The 19,039-nt window shown below is 47.2% G+C and overlaps 1 protein-coding gene and 1 pseudogene across 2 annotated transcripts; both read left to right on the forward strand.

Moving 5' to 3' along the window:
* Positions 1 to 4,657: 4,657 nt before the first annotated feature.
* Positions 4,658 to 18,681, forward strand: KCNV1 (potassium voltage-gated channel modifier subfamily V member 1). 2 transcript variants are annotated; one of them, XM_066626003.1, is made up of 4 exons: positions 4,658 to 4,714; positions 9,093 to 9,511; positions 12,827 to 13,353; positions 18,170 to 18,681. In XM_066626003.1, exons 1-4 carry the CDS (start codon positions 4,658 to 4,660, stop codon positions 18,679 to 18,681), a joined length of 1,515 nt encoding a protein of 504 aa, XP_066482100.1. The 2 variants fall into 2 exon arrangements, with proteins under 2 accessions (XP_066482100.1, XP_066482099.1); XM_066626002.1 differs by lacking the exon at positions 4,658 to 4,714 and having other exon boundaries at positions 9,030 to 9,511.
* LOC136650280 (5S ribosomal RNA) lies at positions 10,047 to 10,163 on the forward strand (annotated as a pseudogene).
* Positions 18,682 to 19,039: the final 358 nt, after the last annotated feature.

A 19,039-nucleotide genomic window follows, 5' to 3' on the forward strand; every position in this document is an offset into this window, starting at 1 on the left:
TAGGTCTGTGTAAGAGTCCCATGGCCAAAGCCCATTTCCTACCCTCTATTCAAGCTCCTGTTCTTGAGTTGCAGAACATGACATACAGATTTTCCAGAGATGCAGCAGCAAGAGACACAGCTGTCTGACAAGAGATCAGGCCATGGATTTTACTATTGACTTACATAAGGTAAGGATTTGTTCAGATATACGAAGTGGATGCTCAGGGAATGTAGAAACCATCTGCTTGTGCTTTCCATGAGCCAATGAAAAGGCAGAGCAGATGCATCTGGGTCTCTCAGCAAGCTTGATGACTCTTAGCAGCTGAGGCTTCTTTTGTCTCCAGAGGAGGTAAGGGAAGACCCCTGCTGTTTCTAATTCCTAGAACACCTGAGAGTTGAGATGAAATAAAAGGGGTGGGGAGGGAATGCTAGGCAAGCTGTTCTTAATTCAGATTCTGCTTCCAAATAAATTCAAATTTAATTCTTTTAAATTTGAACTGTGTATCAAATTTACAAGAACTCGTTGTACCTTTAAAAAAAAGCATTCCTTTAAGTCACAATTTAAAGTCACTTTTCTTACCATTGTAGCATGGTAGAGTGGCAAGCAAACAGTCTCAGGGGATTAGAACAGCTATTTCCGGGTTGTGCCAAGGTCACAATCCTCTCCCTTCGCCTTTGGTTGCCCCAGAACGCAACACGGAAGGATTAATCACTCCCACATTGCATTTTTTTTGCACTCCAGGGTCAAAGGCGGGGTCTCTTGCCTTGGCAGGACTCCAAGATAGCTGTTCTAATTCCCTGAGACTGCCTGCCTGCCGCTCTGCCACACTACAATGCTAAGAAAAGTGGTTTTAAACTGCAATTTAAAGAAACACTTAAAAAAAAAGTGGATTTCACTATCTGCGGTTTTTTGCATCTGCAGGGGTTCCAGGAACACAACCTGTATATACTTTCTCACCCTCAGATTTTTCATCAGATATTACTCAAGGTTTACATAGGCAGAACAAGACCTTATCCTAGACTTGATAAGGGTCTTCGTAGGACTGTTCTACATACAGAATTTTTTTCAGTCTCCAGATGTTTCCCTTCTGCTGTGTGGTCACCTCTCTGGCTGCACAATACATGCCTTCAAGCTTCCACAGATAGCTACAAATCACACCAGGCAGGATCTCAAGCTGGTATCACTCTTGCCGACTGACATTCCATTCTGCCCCCTCCCTTTGGTATGCCAGAGACTCCTCTCTCTCACCGAGGGTCATGACAGCTTATCAGTGACATCCAGTCTCCCCTCCAGGCATGAACAAGCTGCTCCAACTTAGTTTCAGGTAGACCTCAGGGAGCTCCAGAACACACTTTCTGCCCTTTATATATACAAAAAGTCCTGCATTGTCCTCTTCTGTATGTCAAACGTGCTGACAATTAACAGGTTCAATCAAATGACATTTTGCTTGGACACTGGGATACTACTGTATAGAAAGAGTATAGGCCTGCCCCCATATCCACAGGGGATCTGTTTCATCCCCCACGATTATGTAAAACCACAGCTATGACATTTTATTTTTATTTTTATTGTATTTCCCAATACTTTTTGTGAGCCGCCTTAAGTCCTTTCTGAGAGAAAGGTGGAGCAGAAATGCAGTAAAATAAATAAATAAATAAATAAATATAACAGCATACTGTGGTGGGGGGGGGGGAGAGGACCAGAAGGCCAAGAGATAAACATATTTTTAATTTTCTTCTCAATAGACAACCTAGGGCCCTATCCTATCCAATTTGCAACTGTGCTAATGGGGCATGCACTGCATCTTATAGTGGGGCAGCAGTCACAGAGGCCTCCTTAAGGTATGGGAACATTTGTTCCCTTACCATGGGAGTGCATTGTAGTTGCACTGGGGCTGGAAAATTGGATAGGATTGGGCCTCTAGATGGTAATGGGTCTTCTCGATCCATGCCAGCTATGTAGCTGGGCTATGTTCAAAGAAAGGGAAATTGGACTTTAAAGCAGGAGACAGCATCTCATGCAAATCACTGCTGCTGGAATCCATCTCCTCCCTCCCCCAAATCACCCCAGTTCCTCCCCTTCCCAAACACCTACAAACCACACCCTCCTCTATCACATCTGGGCCTACAGGGCATCCAGGTGGTTTTGGCACATGTGCCAGCAGCTCTGTTGTATGCAATGGCAGCTTGATATTTGTACCATCGCAAGGCCATTTACATCAAAGGATCAAAAGATCTGCTGTCCAACAAAGCCCATAGGACTGGGCCATTAATCAGGCACTACTAGAGTAAACATGGAGCAGTGTTTTGAGTAGGCCAGCACAAGAGAGACAATTTCAAAGGATGCAAAATCCCAAGCATGATGGAAGTCATTACATTTGGTGGGACTAGCTTCCAAAAGTAAACAGTGGACCAGTCTGGATGAGGACAAGCCCTCCTGGAACCTAAGGTGGCAAGCCACAATCCAGCCAAATAGGCATGAAATGCAAATAGTTTAACCTGTGATAATTATATGTACAGTTTAAATGCCAATAGGATAAGCACATTGACAATTCACAACAGCAGTGACTGGGGCTAACATAATCTTCCTAGCCTTCTTAACACCTGTAGTGAACAAGAAAAATACTAAAATCACTTTAAAAATACATAAAACACTTCACCAGCAGCTCCCAAGTCAAAACCCTGGCAGAAGAGGTTTTCAAAAGTTGAGAGAGGCTGGCTGCTCAAACTCCCTGATGCAGGGAGTTCCATGTTGACCTGTGCGCACCCCAGTCAAGCCCCGCTCAATGACAGCTTGTAGAGCAGAGCCAAAGATCTTACTAAACAGGAAGATTCATATGGCAGAAGGTGGTCCTTGGGTATTGTGGGTACTATGCACCCAAACCATATAAAGCTTCAAAGGCAATGACCAGCATCTTGAATTGGACTCAGATGGGAAGTCAGTGTACATCCTGTAGGGTGGGGGTAAGATGCTTTCCCCATATGGCCCCCAGTATGGCCCCCATCAGCAATCTTCCCATGGCACTTTGAACCAGTTGCAGCTTCAGAGGTCTTTTTAAGAGCAGCCCCATACAGGCTGTGTTGCAATAGTTCTTTCAAGATGTGAGCAAGACACAGGTAGCTGTGGCCTGATCTGCTTTACCGAGGAAAAACTGCAATGGCGCACTAGCCTAAGCTGGGCAAAAGTGCTCCTTGCCATGGATGCCACCTGCCCCACTGGAGCACGGTCCTGGCAGCAGCCTGATAATCACTATTTCCAGCTAAGCATGGGCAGATCCAGCCTGAAAGACTGGTGGGGAAGCATTCGGTTTGCAACAAGTGTTGCATTTTCTGTGAGTGCGGTTCTCAGATTCAATAAAGACCCCTTGGAGCTCTCCCCCCAAATCCTCCTTCCATACCCACACCACTCTCTTATGGATATGGCTCTCTGTCCCAATCATAAGAAAGTCAGCTTCCAGCATTTGAGCCCCTGTTGGATGGGCAGACGGGAGGGAAAACCATGTACAACAATAACAACACCTATCCCCGAATACCACAAACTCAAAAGGCAGGTTCTGTTTATTTACCTATGAAAGTGGCTGAGAGTGAACAGTTACAAGGAATGGGCACTGCTGCCTTCAATTGTTCAGCTGGCCAGAAAGGAAAACCCAGGCAAGTCCATGAGTGAGCAAGAAATGGCTACTCCACTTTCTGCTTGCTCACCTTTTCTCTCTGGACAGGACAGGTGGCAGGAATCGGGGCCAATGGAGCTGCACAGAGAGATCAGGTGATGTGATCCAGAGAAGGCACATGCCACCTCTTTTCACTTTTATTTCTGGGAGACACAGCAAGGAGGATTGCACCCTCCTACGCCCAGAGACAAAGAGAGTGCCAGCCATTGCCTGTGCCTGTTCATTTCCCATCTCTCTCCAGATGGCCCAAAAAGGGTTCATTTCCCCAATGCATTGCCCAGTGGAAGAGCCTAGATGAGCAAAGGAGCAGAAGCTCCCCCACTGATCAGCCTCTTCCTCCTGTTCACTCCCCTGCTTGCCTTCCCTCTGAGTGTTGCAGGAGTGGTGAGGAGGACTGATGAGCCCAGAGAGAAACAAAGCGGGAGCAGGCGGAGCAGTGGCCCCATTTAACTGGGGCGCTGGATCGGTTTGAGGCAGCTCCTGGGAGAAAATGAGAGAGAACAAGGGGGTGATCAAGACCAGTGGCAGCTACCTTGCAACTCTCACTGGCCCAGTTAGCCCTGCCAGGCTGCAGGGGGGGACCAGATGCTCCTGTTCCCTGGCATTCTCAAAGAGAGGGCTCCTTGGGGCATCAGAATCCCCATTGGCACACCACTCCAAGCCCTCCATCTGGTGGCTATTTGTTCCCCACAACAACAGGCTTGCAGCACCAAGCAGAGAGCTCCACTTTAAGGGTGTTTGCACTCCTTAAAGGTCAGTGCTGCATACGAGGCACCCCGGCCAGCAAGAGAGAACATAAGAACATAAGAACAGCCCCACTGGATCAGGCCATAGGCCCATCTAGTCCAGCTTCCTGTATCTCACAGCGGCCCACCAAATGCCCCAGGGAGCACACCAGATAACAAGAGACCTCATCCTGGTGCCCTCCCTTGCATCTGGCATTCAGACATAGCCCATTTCTAAAATCAGGAGGTTGCGCATACACATCATGGCTTGTAACCCATAATGGATTTTTCCTCCAGAAACTTGTCCAATCCCCTTTTAAAGGCGTCTAGGCTAGACGCCATCACCACATCCTGTGGCAAGGAGTTCCACAGACCGACCACACGCTGAGTAAAGAAATATTTTCTTTTGTCTGTCCTAACCCGCCCAACACTCAATTTTAGTGGATGTCCCCTGGTTCTGGTATTATGTGAGAGTGTAAAGAGCATTTCCCTATCCACTCTGTCCATCCCCTGCATAATTTTGTATGTCTCAATCATGTCTCCCCTCAGGCTTCTCTTTTCTAGGCTGAAGAGGCCCAAACACCGTAGCCTTTCCTCATAAGGAAGGTGCCCCAGCCCCAGCCCCAGAGAGTGCACTGGTGCAGCAGGGGTGGTAAGCTGGTATCCTCCCTTTGAGTGGATTTCCCCTGGTCCTGGTGTTGGGGGGGGGGGGAGAGAGAAAAAAGAGCATTCCTCTGTCCACAATATCCATCACCACATCCAGTGGCAAGGAGTTCCACAAACTAATCACACGCTGGGTAAAGAAATATTTCCTTTTTCTGTCCTAACTCTCTCAACACTCAGTTTGAGTGGATGTCCCCTGGTCCTGGTGTGGGGGGGGGGGGGGGGAGAGAAAAAAGAGCATTCCTCTGTCCACGATATCCATCACCACATCCAGTGGCAAGGAGTTCCACAGACACTCAGTCTGAGTGGCTGTCCCCTGGTTCTGGTGTTGGGTGGGAGGGAGAAGAGCATCCCTCTATCCACTGTATCCACCACCACATCCAGTGGCAAGGAGTTCCACAGACACTCAGTCTGAGTGGCTGTCCCCTGGTTCTGGTGTTGGGTGGGAGGGAGAAGAGCATCCCTCTATTCACTGTATCCACCACCACATCCAGTGGCAAGGAGTTCCACAGACACTCAGTCTGAGTGGCTGTCCCCTGGTTCTGGTGTTGGGTGGGAGGGAGAAGAGCATCCCTCTATTCACTGTATCCACCACCACATCCAGTGGCAAGGAGTTCCACAGACACTCAGTCTGAGTGGCTGTGCCCTGGTTCTGGTGTTGGGTGGGAGGGAGAAGAGCATCCCTCTATCCACTGTATCCACCACCACATCCAGTGGCAAGGAGTTCCACAGACACTCAGTCTGAGTGGCTGTCCCCTGGTTCTGGTGTTGGGTGGGAGGGAGAAGAGCATCCCTCTATCCACTGTATCCACCACCACATCCAGTGGCAAGGAGTTCCACAGACACTCAGTCTGAGTGGCTGTCCCCTGGTTCTGGTGTTGGGTGGGAGGGAGAAGAGCATCGCTCTAACCACTCTACCCGCCCCCCGCCACCTCACCCAGTGGGAGGACTGCACGCAGAAGGGGCGGCTCCCCTCGCCGGAGCGCACTTGCCTGCATCCCGCTGCTCCAGAAAGAGGGCGCGCGTCCTGCCGCCGCAGCGCGCTGCCCGAAGGCGGCGACGCGGGTCCAGCTGCTGCTCCCAGACTGGTCCGTGGCTGCCGCCTGAATAGCTGGCCGCAGACAACTCCCTCTCCGTCCGGGCGCTGCTCAGAAGTTGGGCACTGGAGGCGCCTGCAGAGCTGTCCAGAAGGGCACCTGCCTGCGCCTGGGAACCAGGACCCGGGAAGGCAGCCACTCCCGCAGCAGCAGTAGCAGCCCAGATGTGCCAGGGGGCCGGGAAGGGGCTTCACCCTGGAGGGGAAGGTACACTACCCCGGTCTGCTTCTGTTCCTGTCCGCAGGTGAGGAGGGATGCGGGGTAGCACTTTGGGGGTAGGTAGAGGGGGGCAAAGCACTAGCCTCATCGCAGCAGGCAAGGGGCCCCTCCCCTTCGGAGCCACTCCAGGCAGGGGGAGAAAAGCAGAATCAAATGCTAGAGGCGTAGCTGGGGGGGCAAAGCACTAAGTTTTGCACAAGGGACCCCTGCCTCTGTTTTACTCCCCATGCCTGGAATGGATCTGAAGGGGATGGATCCCTTGCACGCTGCGGTGAGGCTCCCTGCAAAACTTTGCCCCCCCTCTAGCTATGCCTCTGGGGGTAGCAGGCGTGGAACGGCATTTCTCAGAAGGTTTCCATGTTGCTCACAGTCCCTGCTGTCAGTTCTGCATGTTTTTAAGAGCCATGTAAAATATAAGTGATCTAATCAACTTTGTCAGTGGTTTCTGGTGCGGCACTCATCACCATGGCTGATTTTGGCAGAAGGTGTCAAAGAAGGAGACACTTAAAGCTGCCACCCTCTTCACATATTCCTGGGAGTAAACCCAATTGAGGAAGAGGAATTTTATCCTTAGTAAATAAGCATAGGATTGTACTCCCATTGCTGCACAGTTTTATGCACACTTGCTTAGAAGTAAATCATGTTGAACCCAATGGGATTTACTTCTGAGTAAGCTGGCAGAAGCTTGTGCTGCAAGTTGCTTCTCCGTTGCCTGTCTTACACCATGCACAAATGCTAGCATCACTGATCAGTTTAAAAGTTTGCCCTTTCAATCCCATTGCCTTGTTTCACTGCAGTAATAACATTGAGGGACATGTGGATAAAGAAAAATATACTGGTGTTAAGAGTAATGATATTAATGATGCGCTAGGTGCTGGCCAGATTTAAAAAGACCAGAAGGATGGCTTGCAATATTTGCAGACAAGATAAAGAAAGGAAGGAGAAGAGGAAGGACTAATTGAAATAAATTAACCCATTTTTAAGCAAGTCCTTAATGTAATCGGTCCTTGTTGATTGTCACATTTAATGATTAAATGTTGCATTAAATTGAAAAGGAAGCTGCTGCCTTATTAAATAAACTCCTAAGGGGCAAGTTAACAAACTCGATGCTAGACTAATAGCCAGTACCACTGTTTTAATTGTGCACAAGTAGGATCAGCAGTTCTGAGCCATTGTTTTATCATGTGGGATTGTGGAGCTGTTTAAGGAGCCAAGAGTTCCTACTTGGTTTTCATGAATGGCAGTGGTTTCCAAACTGTGAGTCGTGGCTTCCTAGGGAGCCATGGAAACCAGCCAGGAGAGCAGCAGAATCCTTGACAAATACCCTATACATCTCCCTATACAATATATAGGATCTCGCCACCCTATACAATGTATAGAATTGTAGCCGTAGTGGGGAGCTGCTGCCAAAGGTCCAGAAGACCCACCAGACAAAAAAGTTTGAGAACCACTGATGAGTCGCCATACCTACATGTCATGGTTACTGGCTTCTTCCAGAAGTTGTACTTTGAAGTAAGGCATTGCCACAGCAATAGTATCAGTCTCTATTATTCAGGAGAACAGAATGGCCATTGTTTTCAATTAGCAGTTTTCAATTAGCAGATAAAGGCCATTGTTTTCAATTAGCAGATAAAGGGTACTTCAACTTCCAGGCTCTACAATGGATGTGATGGTGATGAACATTTATCAGAGCCATTGAGGTGCACTGAGAGAGAGTGTTTGACTAACTAGGGAGACTTGAGATCATATCCCATGTTAGCTGACCCTGGGCTAGCCATTTCAATCAGTGTAACCTATATAATGGGGAAACTCCAGGCACATCATTCCAAGGTCCTTTAGCGGGATGGTTGACAATGCAGGTTGATCTGGAGAATTTGAAGTCAGAACAGACTGAAAAACCGAAGCAGCAAATGTAGAAAAAGAAAGAAAGAAAAAAGGACAAAAGGGAAAAATCTTTCTGAAGGCATGGAGATAGTAGTGTCTGGTAAAATCATCAGTTAAGGATCCTCAATATCAGTTGACATTCTACAACCTTATCAGGCATGCTGACAGATGATTACTGAGAACACAGACTTTTCTTATTCTTAATGATGTTGCAAATTTAAGCTTAAGAGAATGTCTTCCAAAATCTGGTATGGTTGACTCTGTGCCAAATTAAAAAGAAATAAAAAGTCCAGATTGCATAAAGAGGAATCATATTCTTACACTGCAGTATTTATCTGTATTCATTTAAATATTTATATCCCACCTTTCAGCTTAATACATCTTTTAAAATAAATCTGCTTTCCATTTGTGGCTAAGTGCTTTTTGTTGTCATGGGGGAGGAGCAATGGTATGCAAAACCTTGGACATCCATAGATGGGTGGCTTCAGACACTGATCCTGTGTACCATATTGCATAGAGGGCTCTTTAACTCTCACTGAAGTTTTCATGATTCTGAAATCCCTGCCACGTACAATGTGCTGCTATGGTTATGACTGAGGTGTAGTGATGACTGAGCAATTCCTACAGCCCCGATCATTGGAATATCTGAGGAAGCTCAAATAATTCCTTCCTTTAAGGGTGCTTGAAATGCAAGGGGTTGGTCTACCTTCTTGCTAAATAAATAAGCTCCTTCAACTTTCCCGTATACTTTTCCTTAGGAGAGACGGGGCTGCTGCCGGCAGCTAAAGGATGAAGTCTCCTCCTTGCTGCCTGTCCCTTTCATCTGGGGCATCTGGAGAGGAGCTGGGCAAGAGCACATCCTTGGGTTCTCTGGAGTCCAGCGTCTTCAGTAGCGAGGAGGAGCCGAGATTGTTGCTGCAGCAAGTGGCTCCGGCTTTGGACTGCATCACCATCAACGTGGGAGGTGCCCGCTTTGTGCTATCCCAACAAAAGCTGTGCTGCTACCCAGACACTCGTCTTGGCAAACTGGCCGTGGTAGTATCCGCTGCCCGGGATGTGGCCTCCAGCCTCCTGGACCTCTGCGACGATGCCAACTTGGTGGAGAATGAATATTTCTTTGACCGGAGTTCTCAGGCATTTCGCTATATCCATAACTATTACCAGACTGGCCGGCTCCATGTGATGGATCAGCTCTGTGCTCTGTCCTTCCTGCAGGAGATCCAATACTGGGGACTGGATGAGCTCAGCATTGATTCTTGCTGCAGAGACAGGTGGGTGGCTCGTTGTCTGTGAGCAGAAATTAAACTGGGTGACTTGGACAAGTTCAGTTGTCTCAGGCTAAAGAGGGAAATGGCTGGAGATGAAAGGAATAATTATGAGATGGTGGATTGATTGAGTGGCACTTGAACTCCTACTTTATGTATAAGGTGGCATCAGAGATAAGAAAAACAAGAGCTATGGTTGCAGCGATGACTTGTATTGAAAGAGCAGAACTAGAGCATCAGTGTGGAGGTGGCAGTTTTACACACTCGGTGTTTTATCCAGTTCATGATGGATGGAACTGGAGAATACATGATAGAGAATAGCCTTGATACATGCCTGGCCATACCCCCCTTCCTCAGCAGCTACTCAGTCTGTCTAATCCTTCTTAGGTGAAAAGGCAGTCTGCGTATTCACAGAGGTGCCATATGAAGCTGTCTTATTCTGAATCAGTAGCATAGCTGGGGGGGCAAAGTGGGTAAGTATTGCAGGCACCACAATGTGCTGGGTAAGTGGCCCCTCCTACTTGCTGTTGGATCCATGCCAGGCAGCAACTGTTACCCTGCACATGCCTGATCTTGTCTGATCTTGGAAGCTAAGCAGGGTCAGGCCTGGTTAGTACTTGGATGGGAGACCACCTGGGAATATCAGGTGCTGTAGGCTTATACCATAGTCTTTCAAGACTGAAGGTTGCCAACCACCATGCCAGGAAGCAACTGCAATGCACAGGTGCTCGCCGAACCAAACGGAGTCTCCTGCGTGTTGCCTTTGCTGCCTGGAATGGCTCCAGCAGTGAGTGGGAGGGGCTGCCTACACAGCACATTGTAGCACCTGCAAGACTTACCGTTTTGCTCCCCCTCTAGCTATGCTACTGTCCTGAATCAAACTATCTAGCTTGGTGTTGTCTACATGGGTTGACAGTGCCTCTCTAGAGCCCAGTTCACACTTCTTCAGGAAGCAGAAGTGCTGGGAAGGGCACAGTCTACTTAACTGCTAAGTTTGTTGAGTGGGTGAAGGGTAACGAGTGATGAAAGGGAAACCAAGAATGTGAGAACATGAATGTGGGAACAGGTTGGAGAGGATGATTTTTCTGATGAATATTTTCCTTGTTAATATGGTTACTGGTTTGGGAGTAAAAATAAGGCAGCATATGCAACTCTGCGGGCTGCAGAGTGCCACCCACCAGCAGGAGATAAGGTCCATGCAGAAAGCTGCTTTCAGAGCAAATCCAGAATATTCAAATAGGCAAACCAGGCTGGATGCTGCAGAGAAAGCTGGTGTGGGGTGTTTTAGAAATTCCACTGCCTCACTTCCTCTCTGCAACCCCACTTTTGGCAGGAGGTTAACAAGGCCCAAGTGACACATGGCTGCTGTTGCAAAATGCCTGCAGATGGTAAATGGCAACACAATGTTTTTTTAACGCATGCAAGTAATGCCTTGTGGGGATTTGCCATGTCAGTTCTGCACTTCCTACTGGAACTGCAGGCATGAGAGGTATGACCACAGCATGTTAGTAAAGTAATTTGGATACTGATTACAGGGCAATAATAGACCTGCCCCACTACACACTCCAGGGCAAAGGTCCACAATGCCACCACCCCCTGCTTGCTCATTGCTGCAGAGCTTCGCACGACATTCAGACCAACTGAGAAAGTGTACCGAGGCTTCCCCACGGGTCTTAAACAGTACTTCAGGGAAACCAGAAGTAGTGCTTAAGATCACATCGGGGCCTCACAAGGCTTCCCATGCGGTCTGGAGCGCTGTGTGGACACAGTGCTCAGGGCATATGCCCCCCTGCTCCCCTCCAGGCCTATCTCTGTTACAGGGGAATGACCTTTCTCAATGAAGGAGAAGTCTGAGGTTGCTCAGAAGCAACGTTCTGTGACATAGAAGCTACTGACCTCTTGTTAGTGGTAAAGGAAATGAACTCTGCACATGCACAGTGGCCCTCTTATGAAGCTGCCCTATCCTGAGGCGGACCATCTAGCTCAATACTGTATTCGCTGATTGGTTCTGGTTCTCCAGAGTTTCAGATGGAGCAGGGTGTTAACTCACCTTATCTGGAGAAGCCAAGGCTTGGACCTGGGATCTTCTGTATGCAACATGCTCTGCGGTTCCATCTCTACCAGTTATCTTTGCCCTGACTTTGTCTGCCTTTAAAATACCTTCCAGATACAGCTACCTCTTGATTTGCATTCTCTGTGTGCTACACTTCTCCAGGTGTTGAACATTAAGGAGCCTACCATACAGGTTAGGAATGTTCCCTTCCAAAACTGGGGTGAAGAGATTGGCTTTCACAGCAGGCCAACCTCATTCTTTGTTCTTATTCCTCATATGCCCTTGCTCATCATTGCCCTGTCTGTCAGTTGCAGTATGATTGAGAAGCGAAGAACCTAGACTGACGGAAAGTTCTTTGCCACGGATAGACTAAGGTTGTCCCAGGTCAGAATGCCAAACTAGCTGGCCAGTCAAGCCCCTTCCTTATTACTTCTTAAAAATATTAAAGCAAACTGGATGTAAAGCAGTATGGATTGCTCCTAAGGCAGGTACCATAGGAACAATGGTACCTATGGGTGAAACTTTTAAAAGGTAAGTTATCTTCAGTTCTGAGAGATTCACAATAGCGCAGTGGTTCTCAAAATTTTAGAGGCCCTAAAGTCAACTGCCTGATTTGTAAATGTCAAGGGGTATGGCTGTAATGGTGATTGGGCAGCAGTGCTTCCCCCCCCAGTCCCATAGCAGCTTGTTTGTTGCGCATAGCCTAATCTGCCCTGTCAGTTTCACAAACCACCAAAAATTGGGTCTTAACTCACTGGAGGGCCCAGGATCTGCAGGTTGAGAACCACTGCAATTGTACAATTAAAGGTTATGTCAGTGGTACCCAAGCTTATTATTTATTTATTTATTGGACTTGTAATCTGCCTTTTTCCCCGAAGGGCAGCCAAGGCTTACCTGGGCCATGATGCCCTCACAGCCTCTTCTTCTCAGTTTGGCTGGATGCAATCTAATCTCTTGAAATCTCATGAGATTCAAGACAGAAGTGCTCAAATCTCACAAGATTTCATGAGATCCAAGATGGCAGCACCTGGGGGAACAGGTTGGAGAGGCAAACAGTGACATCCTACAGCACCCCAGTGAGTATGATACAACGTCCTAAAGCACTGCAGCACACTATTGTAACCCCTGATTTATGGCATGGGAACAACTTGGGAATAATCCTGGTTTGTACAAACATTGGCCAGAATTCTGCCATGGGTCTGCATCACTTTGCACTTTTCGTTTCTTTCACATGTAGTTGTGTAATATTTGTGTCTGGTACTGCGCAGGTACTTCAGGAGGAAGGAACTGAGTGAAGTCTTGGATATCAAGAAAGATGCTATAGAACTGGATGCCCAAAATGAGGAAGAGGACTTCTCTGGAAGCCTGTTTCCTGCCATCAGGCAGAAGCTTTGGGAGGTATTGGAAAAACCAGGGTCTTCTATAGCTGCCAGGATTTTTGGCACTCTGTCCATGACTTTTGTTATCATCTCTATTGCCAACATGGCCCTGATCTCAGTGGAGCTGAGCTGGCTGCATCCACGTGTTCTAGACATAGTGGAATATGTGTGCATTACCTGGTTCACCGGAGAGTTTGCTTTGCGTTTCCTGTGTGCACGGAACAGGTGCCACTTTATGAGAAATGTAACAAACATCATAGACTTGCTGGCCATTTTGCCCTTCTACATCACCTTGCTGGTGGAGAACTTGCGTGGTGATCACAGCTCCCAGGAGCTAGAAAACATGGGCCGAATCGTTCAGGTGTTGAGACTGCTGAGAGCTCTGCGCATGTTAAAGCTGGGTAGGCATTCAACAGGTAAGGCCATACAATGTGGAAGTCTCTTGGGGAATGATTTTTATTTTTATTTTTTGGTACTCAAAGAAGAGCAGGAAAGTAGAATTTAAGGGCCAAATTAAAGGTAAGGCAGATGTTCAGCATATGGGCCCACTGGTGTTTTGGCTTGAGTTATAAACAGTACATGGGGTGGGGAGGCCAAAAGCGTGATGGAGGGCTTTAGATCTATGTCCCCATTTAGGACAATGTCCTCTGTTCATGTTCAAGAAGCAAGTGAAGCCATCAAAGATGCAAGGACATTGCACTAGGACTCAAAAATGTATCTGTGGATAAATCCAGTGGTTCTCAGACTGCCATGGGAGGGCAGACCACCCCCCTGCTTCACCCACAGTATGCAACTGGATGAGAGAGCACAGTCCTCCAGACTCTTTTCATTCAAAAGCACAGAGAGGTTCCAAACTACCAGGAACTATTGAAACTACTATAATAGCTTAGAATCCCTTTGTGTGTAGTGCAGCCTTGCAAATAAGTCTATACCAGCCCACCTGTCTGTCTGCATATCCCTGTGTTACTCAGCTGCAAAGTATAAGACAAAAGAATGAATATTTGTAAAGCTTCATTTCTGGTTCCTTGGAGACTAGGCTTACTCGGAAGAGATGCTGAGTGGCTCTGTGCAAGTCTGCTGGGCTCATTGGATACCCACAGATCTTACAATAGGCAGCTCCTTTTCCTCATGTTTCTTTCAGAGGGAATGTTGTCTTTAAGAATAACCAATTTATAGACTGAGGAGTGATGTACAGTTTTTGAGAATATCAAAATAGTAATTAGCTTCCACATGGCACCGACTTTAATGCACTGTTTTCAGGTATTGAAAAGATCAAGTGACAGAACAATTACAGCTGCTGCTTAATCAGCCATCCACAACTTACAAAAGCTACCACTCTGACATCTCTTACTATGTTTACTGGAGTATTTTGCCATGCTGTTGATAGTACATCTTCCCTAGATAAATCACAATGACTCAGACAGGCCTTGAACCCCTCTCTGCCTGAAGAAATGCTGTTCTTTACACTAGAGTTCATTATTTCAAATGTCTTAGGACAGAGGTCTCAATGACAGATGTCATGTACATATGTATTGCAGACAGGGAAGAATCCTTGGGCACAAAATGAGGAGACTACTGGATAAGTGATGGCACTAAGGCAGGGGTTCCCAAACTTTTTATCACCAGGACCCACTTTCTAAAATGACACTCGATCGTGACCCACCTAGCTTTATGCGACTGAAAAAGTTTCACTTTACCAGCCTCTTTTTTTCTGATATGGTGGGGGAGGCTTCTGGAGTGTGTGTTTGAGCTCCTCGTTCATCAAATAGGGCCCATTCTGGTAACCTTGCATTCCTCTCCACCTGTCCTTCAAAGTTGACCAAGGCACCTTCACCTATTCATGAGTACACAGGTATATGCAGCTCTATTTCAGTTTCCTTAGGACACGATACATTTTCCTGTCAACTATCAACTTTTCAGTTTCGTGACCCAACAAAAACCAGGTCATGACCCACTGGTATGTCCCAACACACAGTTTGAGAACCACTGCACTAAGGATTTGAATAGAATACATACAGAGCGTGAGCCAACAAACTGTATCTGAGCCAACAGCTTGATTCTGCTTCAAAAGGGCAAATGCTAATGTGGGTTAGACAGAAGTATTTCACCCAAGACATGAGAAGAAATTGTTCTTTTTAACTGAGTGCTTGTTAACTCTAAATTGCCAAGAATACTGCATCGGTTTTCAATCGCAACCATTTAAGGAGAGTAGCAAAAGCAACTTCCAAGGATGTTGGAAAACGAAGCTGTCCCTTTCTTCTAGCCTGTCGAATTAGTTGAGATCCTGTATTTTGGTGCTCCATTGCTCTGCTTAATTTGGCCTGCTTTCTTCTTAGACATTGAATGAAAGAAATAAGAACTTGAATGCTCGGAAATGTTTTTCTTATTGTTCTGAGAAAAGTCAAAGGAATATGATGCATGATTCTTAGTGTACAGGTGCAACCTATTTATCCACGGATTTTTTATCTTCAGATTTGTCTCAATTCGAATGGGGTGGGGGAACTGAAAGTCACACACACCTTTGCCTCCTTCGCCCTTTTCCAGGCAGCCCAAAACACTGCAAAAAGGCTCCACCTCGCCCAGGCAGGGAGATAGCCCTGGAGCCATGGAAGAGGTTCCCCTTGTGAAAGAACAGTAACACTCCTGGAGCCCCTGAGCCATCTGGAAGAGGTGAAGAGGGGAGGCAGAAAACCTCTGTAGCCAGAGCACGTGCAGCAAGGTGGAGCTCTCTCACACTCACACACACGCAGGGGCAGGTGTGGTAGCAACAAAGGGGATTGCTTCAAAAAACCCAGGGAGTGTTTGCTGAATCCCCCCTCCCAGATGGTGCAGGCTCTCCATGCTCCAGCCTATGGAAACAAAACAGCCCAGCAAGCAAGTCTTCCCAGCAAGCAAAGCATGAGATTTAGGCTACAATCCGATCCACATTTTCCTGGGAGTAAGCCCCACTGACTAGAATGACTAGACTAGAATTAGTCTAGTCTAGAATTGACTAGAATGACTAGACTAGAATTAGTCTAGTCTAGAATTGACTAGAATTCTAGTCTAGTCTAGAAATGACTAGAATCGACTAGAATGGGGCTTACTTCTGAGTAGAAACGCATAGGACTGGACTCTTAAAAGCTCAGCATCCCACCTGTGAAAGAAGCAGGACAGCTGGCAAAGGGGAGGGCTGAGTACGGAGCGGGGGAGTCGAAGGAGCGAAGGGGAGGGGATTGATAACAGCTGCCTTAGTTTCCTTCTAGCCCCAAGTGTCAGGCTGCAGCATATTTGCGTAACTCTATGGAATTTAGCACAACGCTTTAATTGCGCTGAGTCACGGAACGGAACTAACATGGATAAATAGGCTCCACCTGTAATGGGATGGTAGGAGAGCCCGTTAATTTCTTATTTTAAGGCCATTAAAACATTTCATCTTTTCATATTTAGGACCCAATCCTAAGGGCTTGCTGCACCACCAAAACTCACATTCTCGCTGTGCAGTGTACTTTATGGCTGCCACTAAAGGCAACATGCTATACAGAGTGGCCTGGCCACTGCCACAAGTGGCAAGCAGCCAAGAACACACACCAGCAGCCTGCCAACAACAGTAAATCAGCACAGAAAGAGCCCGATCCTGTGGTCCGCGGCATGGCTCCATGGCGTGGCCTACAGTTGCAAACGTGCCATAAGGCATGTTTGTGGGGCTTACTGCTGGGCTCCCGCTGGAGCTAGCCCAGCACCGGCCGGAGCTGGGCTGGCACGCAGTGGACACCTGGGTTCCGCGGCTCAGCGTTTTCCTGGACCACCGGGCTGCGGAACAGGAGGTGGGGTGTGGCCGGGGGCGTGGGGGAGGCATTCCCGGGAGGGGGGAGGCATGGCCAGTGTGTGGGGGAGGTGTGTCGGGGGAAGGGGGAGAGGCGGATCCGCAGAGCCAAGCTCCGCAAGATCCAAGGCGCTCGGGCAGGGCTGCTTGCCCTACATGAGTGCCTTTACTTTAGTGGCAACCAAAAGGTCACTGCTAAAGTGAGTAGCCCCATTGCGGGGCTGCTTCCCTTACTTGGGAGAAGGGAACGAACATCTCCTTCTCCTGAGCAGCCTCCCCCGGTAGTGCGGGAGGTGCAGGATCTGGTACGAGCCTGCCATGGAGCCACCAGACCTAGGTGCTGCAGGAAGCTCAGGATTGGGCTGTAAATCACCAGTATTTACTGACACCAGTAAATCAGCACAGGGGGTGGGTGGGTGGGTAGGTGGAACAGGGGGAGGGGAAGGAATAGGGAGGAGACTGGAGTAGGGAGGGGCCAGGAAGGAGGCAGTGACACCGCCAAGAACTTATCCCCCTACCCAGCCTTGATTCACCTACCCAGAACTTCAGCCAGGGAAGCTGCTGATGCGGGTCTGAGTAGACCAACTAGGGCAATGGAGGCTTTCCCCAGGGCAAGAGAACAAATGTTCCCTTACCTGGAGGAGGCCTAAGGACCTGAACCTCCCCTGGAGGTGTTGGCACAGCTGCCAACTGCATCAGCACAGGAGGAGTTAGATACAATTGGGCAGTAAGTTTTACAATTTTTTGAAAGCTTTCAGGTAGAGTCTAACTGAATGGAAGATGTTGTTTACATAACATCTCAAGTGCATCAGACCTAAATTATTCTTATTTTATAGATAAAATTTTTATCGATTTATTTTATAGATTTTATAGACTTATTTTATAGTCTTATTTTATATTACATTGGGAAAAGGATGACTGCTCAAGGTGCAGATTCAACTGCAAATCTATTATATTTCTGCCAACCTATAGTCCCTTACACTGTTCTTGCATGATAAAACAAGAAACAGTGGTTTAAGACAACACTTAAGACTTTAGCTTTCTAATTGTTGCAATTAGCATCTTAACAGTACATACAGTAGAGCACTGGAATAAGCCACCTAAGAAGGTTATGGACCCACTTTCCTAAAGATCCTTGGACTTAAGATCCTTCCTTAAGATCCTTGGACTTCCTAAAGATCCTTTAGGAAAGACCAGAGTAATCTTTCAGAGATGCTTTTCATCCAAAATGCACTGCTTTAAAACACAGTGTTTGGTAGATTTTGATAGTCAAGTGGACCCTTCAAGTCCACATTGAATTAGGATAGATTTCTTAATGGGCAAGTGACAATTCTGAACAGAGCTATCCCCCCTTTGACCTTCTCTGCATGCAAGAAGGAAGGACATAACAGGGAATGATGTAATTGACAGCCTGTCTTGTGTTCTAGGTTTGCGGTCTCTTGCAATGACCATTGCACAGTGCTACGAAGAGGTGGGTATGCTGCTACTTTTCCTCTCTGTAGGTATCTCCATCTTTTCTACCATGGAATATTTTGCTGAGCAAGGTGTCTATGGCACAACATTCACCAGTGTGCCCAGTGCCTGGTGGTGGGCTACAACGTCCATGACAACAGTTGGCTATGGTGACATTAGACCAGACACTACCTTCGGCAAGGTAGTGGCATTTATGTGTATATTATCGGGAATACTGGTCTTGGCTTTGCCAATAGCCATCATCAATGACCGCTTTTCCACTTGCTACTTTACACTGAAGATAAAGGAAGCTGCTCTCTGCCAACGCGAAGCCTTAAAGAAGCTCACAAAGAACATGTCCAGTGACTCCAATATCCATATAAATTTGCGAGACACATACGCCCGCAGTGTCATGGACGTGTTGAGGTTAAAAAGCCGAGAGAGGACAAGCACACGAAGCAGTGGCGGTGATGAGTTTTGGTTTTGATTTTTTAAAACTTGACTTTGCGGTGATGGTCTAAGCTAGTACAGACTGTTATGATGATATGGTGTTGAGCACATGGCAAACAATCCTTTAACATTCTTTCTAAAAAAAAACCTGCTTTCCAAGCTGCTGAGCATATTGCAACTAGAATAGTCCAAAGGCATAACAAGCAAAAAGTCTCAGGGTACATTGGTGCACAACTAGACCTGTCTGAGTAGAACTGTTTTGGATATTTGGCTAACAAACTTTTAAACTTATTCCAACATGAAAAAATGTATTCTGCTGTTAAAGAGTTTTAAAACTTTAATTTTCAGTGGATCTTTTGGGTACCATTTCAATGAAAAATTCTCAAAAGCATAAA

This window comes from Tiliqua scincoides, chromosome 4, assembly GCF_035046505.1.
Source record: "Tiliqua scincoides isolate rTilSci1 chromosome 4, rTilSci1.hap2, whole genome shotgun sequence".
In the NCBI taxonomy this organism is placed as follows: Eukaryota; Metazoa; Chordata; class Lepidosauria; order Squamata; family Scincidae; genus Tiliqua; species Tiliqua scincoides.